At 29.9% G+C, this 7,110-nt stretch overlaps 1 protein-coding gene and 1 pseudogene across 1 annotated transcript; one reads left to right on the forward strand and one right to left on the reverse strand.

The window, feature by feature from the left end:
- Positions 1–905, forward strand: LOC107898811 (fasciclin-like arabinogalactan protein 11). The gene has a single exon (NM_001326861.2). It carries the CDS (start codon positions 53–55, stop codon positions 776–778), a length of 726 nt encoding a protein of 241 aa, NP_001313790.1. The 5' UTR covers positions 1–52; the 3' UTR covers positions 779–905.
- Positions 906–3,208: 2,303 nt separating this feature from the next.
- On the reverse strand, positions 3,209–5,820 carry LOC107898065 (cell number regulator 8-like; annotated as a pseudogene).
- Between the last annotated feature and the right edge of the window lie 1,290 nt (positions 5,821–7,110).

A 7,110-nucleotide genomic window follows, 5' to 3' on the forward strand; every position in this document is an offset into this window, starting at 1 on the left:
AAACAAGAACAAACCATAGCACAGCAAAAAAAAAACACACCCTAAAGAGACAATGAGAAAGCTGCTAGCCTTTGCCTTTCTTTTCTTCTTCTTTTGGGATAAAACATTAGCTCAAATAGCTCCGGCGCCGCCGTTAAAGGTGGACAACATCACTTCCATCCTCGAAAAAGGTGGCCAATTCACCACTTTCATCAAGCTATTGAAAGCCACACAGGTGGCTGATCAACTAAACAACCAGCTAAGCACACCGGACCCTAACGACGGGATAACGGTGTTTGCACCGAGTGACAACGCGTTCTCCGGACTCAAACCCGGGACGTTAAACTCACTTTCCGACCAAGAGAAGCTTCAGTTGGTTCAGTTCCATATACTCCCGACGTTAATGTCGACGTCGCAGTTTCAAACCGCGAGTAACCCTTTGAGAACCCAAGCTGGGGATGTTAAAGGTGGGAAGTTTCCGCTTAATGTGACGGCGGAGGGGAACCAAGTGAATGTGACGACCGGAGTGGTGAATGCGACGGTGGAGAATAGTGTGTTTTCTGACCGAAGGATCGCGGTTTATCAGGTGGATAAGGTGCTTTTGCCGTTGGAGATTTTTGGGACAGCGCCGGAGCCGGCTCCGGCGCCGGTTGTTCCGGAGAATGGTGGTTTGGTTTCGAGTCCTAAAACAGCGGTTAAGGGTGCTGATGCAGCTGGTGCGGTGAGCTTGAAATTTCATGCTTTGGCAATGGGTTTTTCGTCATTTGCTGTTTTCTGGGCTATTTTTGGGGGATTTTGATTTTGGATTTTATTTTTGCATGCGATGCTTGTGTTACTGTTTGTAATTTGTGATTGTGATTAAAAATATTTGATTTTTTTGTTTGTTAATATTGAAAAATGCAATAAATAATTATTATTCTGATATTAATTTAGGCCTTAAATATTAAAATTTAAATATATTTAAAATAAATAAATTTAAATTTTAATATATTAATCTATTTTTGTACATTTAAAATTTAATTATTTATTTTTCAAAATAAAAAATACAAGTTCAATTATTAATATAATTAAAATGTTTTTGTTAAATTCTCTTTTGATGTTTTTCTAAATACTCACTTAGTAGTTATGTAACGAAAAATGATATTGCAATAAATGAATAATTTTAACAGTGTTAACAATTAGACTTACTTTTTTAAATCCAAAAAATCAGACTAAAATTTTTAAAATGAAAGTAAAATGACTAAATTCTAAATTTACGAAGAGTAAATGAACTTAGAACATAATCTGTGCCAAATTCAAGTTAAATTTTAATGCGCAAGCTAACGACAAATGATGGTTTTGGATGGGCGATTGGGTGCGGTACGTTTAGCTTACTTTTTGTCTCATGCTACAGAATCTAATCTCACCGCCATCATTGTTTTTACACTAACCGCAAGCAAACGCACCGTTCATCCAAATTCACCCTAAATTAACAATGTTTGATTGATTCGATAATAGTACTCTAAGATTCAATTAAAGTTTTAAAAATTAAAAAATATTTTTTTTAAAAATCTAAGTCATAATTTAAATTTGGTTATTTCATACAATCATCTATGTATTACAAATTTTAAGACAATTTTTTTTACACCGAGTCAAATTACAGAGATTACATCAACAAGATTTGTTTGTACACCCCACTCCCTTAGACCAATAGTTAAAAGATCTAAAGGGTTCAATTTTTGATGTTATCATTGCGTACTTTCCTTCTTTTTATTATAATCAATATTTTTTAAGCGAGATCGATGATTAAACTGATCAAACCATCGATTCGATTAAAAAATTATTAAAAATTAATTCAACTATCAAATATTATTGATTATAATTGTACCAAACAAAAAAAATGTTTGTCCATGCAGTGGCAAGCTGTCACATTGTTAAAAAGAAAAAAACAATAAAATGCACCTGTCTAATAATTAATGAAGTAAAGCCCACTGAAATTATATATGAAATATTGAACTTCTAAGCTAAGCAATATATTTATTTATTTATTTCACTTTTTAGCTCATATATGAAAGATGAAGAATTCATGAAGAAAGGCTCCACATTTAATCAAGTTGCTCAAATTTTTTTATAATATTAATCTTATTATAAGCTGGTATCATATATGTTCTTTTTTATATGATGTTTAGAACTACCCGTAATTCCTCCCCCAACTCTTAAATAGAAGGATAATGCACTTCTATACATTCGAATTCACGTCATTGTGGACTGACAACAATGTCAATGCCAGTTGAATTAAGACTCAATCGGCTAAATTTCCTCAAGTTAATTACAACATTCTAGTGGTTGGAATAATAAGAAGTTCGAAGTTAAGACTATGATCTGAATTTTGTTGATAAAAAAATGATATAATATTAAATTTAGTCTTTAATATTTATATGTTTTGTCATTTAAGTCATTGTTCTTTTTCTAACTAAATCTAGTCCATTAACTTTTCAAAAAAAGCTAAATTATTTTTTAATAAAAATAAAGGTTAGTATGTTTAAAATTTTAACATTTTAGTCAATATTTTCATTCAGAAAATAACAGTTCAACTTTTTTTAAAAGGTTAAAACTCAAATTCGACTTTATTTAGAAGGTTAAAGGTCAAATTTAGCTTAAAAAAATAATATTGGAAAAGCTTTGTCCTCTTGTCTAAGGATCCGATCCAGCTCAATTCCGATCTAATCGAAACTCAATGTTATTATGTGTTTATTTTTTAAAACTTATTTAATAATGTATTTATATGTCATGTAATTAAAGTAAAATGTTCATTATTTAAATAGTTAAATATAATTAAAATATATCATTATAAAGTGATGGAAAATATAGTACATAAACAGATAAAATTCATACATGTTAAAAATCATGACAATGCATTACAGATTAATTTAATTATGCATGATTTCTCAGCATTACAGTGTTGGAAAGGACCATTAAAAGACTTAAATTTACACCACTCAAAAAAATATTTAAATTTATGATTTAATCCTCGATATGAAATTTCCGAATGAATATTTGTTGATTTCAAATAATAAGTTTTACATATTGAGCATATATTAAAAGTGTAATTCAAACATGGGTATTAAAAATATATAATTTAGTAAAAGTTATAATATATAACATAATAAAAAATATTATTGTAATATCAAATTAGTAATATAAAAAATAAAAACAATAATTTTCATTGATTCAAAAGATCTTCCACATATCTACCTATATGTGCTATATATATATACACACACATATATATACATATATCTATAAAACAATACTATCATTGACAAAGCAAGGACATGGTAGTAAATAGTAACAAAGTCAGAAAATTTTATGTTAAGGGCCGAGATTGAATTTTGATTTTTGAAGGATGAAACTGCAACTTTATCAAATTATATATTCAAGTAGTGTTCGAATAAATAAGAGGCTAAGGTCCCTACTTATACCTTCGAATCCGTTCGGAGGGGCAGAAGCATGTAATTAGGGTCAACGACCCATAATCTGGTCCCTGGGAGGGACCATGACCAAGATAGGTTGAGAATCGAGCCCGGGATGAGGCAACCTTCGACGGAGCTCGCGGCCTTCTTGGCAAAGAGCACATATATGGCAGAAGAAATGTGTAGCAAAGTCCCAAGCTGATTCACATTGTTCACGTCGCACTTCATTTTCCACACAGCTACCACAGCATCCACATGACCCATTCAGTGCCTCAAAGGAGCCCTTTTTTTTTGTTTATCCAAAAATAACAAAATTAAATCTCGGAAACCTTTTATGTAATTCAAATTGTAAACTTATCGAATGTTACTTCTTAAAGATGATAACGTGAATTAACAGGACTAAGACGAGGTTTGGTTCATAACAGTAGCGGATCTTGAGATGAAATTTCGGGAGCTTAGTTAACATTTTCAAAAATTTTAAGAATTTAATGAGATTTTTTTTTAAATATTGAGGGGTCTAATTAAAATTTTTTAAAGTTTTGTGAGATTGATGAAAATTTCGAAAAAATTAGAAGAATTTAATCAAAATTTTTAAAAAAAATTAAAAGGTATAATGAAAATTTTCAAAAATATAAAAGGGGGCCAAATTAAATTTTTCAACAAATTTCAAAGAAAAATAAAGTTTTCCAAAATTTTGGGGGCTCAAGGCACCTCTTAGCCTCCATTAAAGCCCACCCAGAGAATATAAATGTTGAGATTCAAATGCCATGCATAAGATTCTTATAAAATGTTGCAATTTATACTTTAAACTTACTCGATGCTATCTCTTAAGGCTTATTGCATGAACCTACTGAATTGGAACTGGGTTTAGTTCATATTTTTATTTTGGTTCTATGCATAGAAGTCCTAGTTATCTCTACATAAACAATCCGAAAATGTAAGGACTCGAATCCTAAACTTACAAAACTGGATTAAGTGTGGCTCAATTCATATTGTTACTTTGATTACCTATATAAAACTCCCTAGTTATTTCTCCTCATGAATAAGCTAATAAATAAGAGAAGAGATTACAAATTATAATGTTCAAATCTTATCTTAACTCGGTACTATCTCTCAAAGATGTTTAAATGAACCGATCAGATTAAATTCGAGCTCAATTTATATCATTATTTTGATTCCATGCATAAAAATGCAACCAAAGGGATCAACTAACAAGATCCCTCGCCCTACAACAACAATGAGCATGAAAATGAGGATACAACATAACAATGGACTTCATCACCACTAAAAAGAACAAGGGAAATTAAATTTATGTAGGATATAGATATCAAACACGAATAAATTAAAACCAAAATCACGAATTAGATCAAAAACAACCAATGCAATCCCACATTATGCTTTAATATGCAACTTGATCTTGATATCAATAACATGAAAAAAAAAAAAAAAAGCAAAGTTGAAGGAAGATGGAAGGATGAGATTTACTTGCCTCTAGATTAAACTTGCGGCGAACGGCGACACAGTTACGGTGTGAAAACTACGGTGCGAGACAATTCCAGCCGAATAAGGTATTTCCAACCAGATAGAGACCAGAGTAAGTCAAGCAATGATGTGCAAATGTCCCAGGAGCAGACTCAAGTCTTTCAACATTGCTTCCATAAAGCACACAAGGGACCATGCTTCCAAGTAAACCTGATCCAAAATATAACAATGGTCATTTTTTGCTATTAATCCTATATATTATGCTTAAGTTTACATTCTCCTGACTCAGGCAATAAAAGTTCATAAATTATGTCAATCATTTGCATGTTTGATAAATAAAACATTAAAAAAAACATGATTCAAATTATAATATCAGAATTTAGATCCAATTCTATATATAAAGACTTACAAACTTCAATGTCGCTGCTGCAAAACTTATCGTTACGACCAGAAGCAGCAAAGAGGGAAGAATTCCATTTGGAGCGGCCCATGGGTTCTCCGATAACGTGCCCCAACGGAAGCCCATTGGCGGTCCACCCAAATCCATCGCCGTCGTAAAATATCCGGTGAAGCTACCACATCGGCGGTCGCCTCCTTCGCTTTTCGACCATTTAGTTTCTTCTTCACATCTTCTTCGGCAACTTGTTCGCTCTATAGATGAGTCGATTCCTCTGGATCGCTGTTTCTCCCATGGTAAGCCTCCATTTGTTCTTTTTGAAGATTTGAATTTTAAAAAACTGAAAAATAAATAAATAAAAAATTTTAAAAAATAGATTTGGATCTAAAAATTGAAAAGGAAAACGGAAATTTTTAGAAAAATAAAAGGAACCAAATTAAGAACTCTGGCGACAGCTTATTCCCTCCAAATTAAATCATGCTATTTTAATCAAATTATCTAAATTTTAATTTTTTTTACACATTTTATTTTATTATTTACATAAGTGCAAAAAAATATTTTTTTATATAGCGCTTTGTTTTTTTTTCTAATTTAAAAATAAGATATTTTATTTTTATATTATAAAATATTAAATAATATTTAAATTTTAAATCGGAAGGTGTTCAAATAAATGGGATAAAAAATAAAATTTTCAAATATATAAGCGAATTGAATGGGGGGATTGATCCCAAAATAGTAAAATTTCTTCTAAGGTGTCTTGGAAAATCATAAAATTATAAATTAGTACAACAGTACAATTATTTTTTGATCCTTTAATATTTTATAATTCAATTTTAACCTTTTAAATTTACTTGGAGAAACTACATCAGCAGTCACTCAATTATTAATGTGTTTTTATTTTGTTCACTTAATTTAATAAATTTTCAATTTAACCATTAATGTTATTACCCGCTGATATTTTGGCCACTCTTCCACTGCATCGTTAATGGAATATTGACATGACATTTTTTATTGGCATTATAATAATTTTAACTCTATGGTGTTTATAGGTCTTATCAATTCTGTCATCATTCTAAAAAATTCAACAAAATTAATCCTCAATTTTACTCATTTTACATTCTGTCAAATTAATTATCATTCTAACAAATTAAAAAAGAAGAAGATAAAAACCAAACAATAAAATAGAAAATCATTTAAATCTTTTTGATAAAAAATACAAAAATTTATCCTTCAACTTTATACTTTCTATCAAATTAGTCCTTGACCTGTCAATTAAATTGAACATGATTAATTGAAATTTCTATACAATGCCTAAACTACCCATAACCCTCAACCTCTAAAGTGGATGATATTATGCGCTCGAACATGTTTTAACTCACGTTCTCTAAGTTGTTGCAACAACAATGATGCGAATTGAATTAAGATCCAATTCACAACTACAACAACTAACAATTTTATCAATTTGGACTTACTATGACATTATAAAAATAGTTAATTGCACCAAACATCCCCAAAATATTATTTTCATTGTAAATTGGTCCTTAAACTTTAAATTATTCTAATTATATCTCTAAACTATCAATGTTATGTCAATTAGGTCCTTTTGCCACAAATCTTTAATTTAATTGTTAAATGTTATATTAGACCTTGTGTGACATAATTTAAAATGAAAATTTTAAGAAAAAATAATATTGTAAAAATAGATTTTTAAAAGTTTTAGTTTTAAGGTTTTTAAAACTTTTACTGAAGCTTTATTGTTCGCTCTTTTTTTTATTTTTAATTTTTACTTTTAAAAGTTAC

This window comes from Gossypium hirsutum, chromosome D11, assembly GCF_007990345.1.
Source record: "Gossypium hirsutum isolate 1008001.06 chromosome D11, Gossypium_hirsutum_v2.1, whole genome shotgun sequence".
Taxonomy (NCBI): domain Eukaryota; kingdom Viridiplantae; phylum Streptophyta; class Magnoliopsida; order Malvales; family Malvaceae; genus Gossypium; species Gossypium hirsutum.

Excerpts from the sequence above, each read along its gene's own strand:
- LOC107898811 (NM_001326861.2), top strand. The coding sequence starts at position 53 with ATGAGAAAGCTGCTAGCCTTTGCCTTTCTTTTCTTCTTCTTTTGGGAT.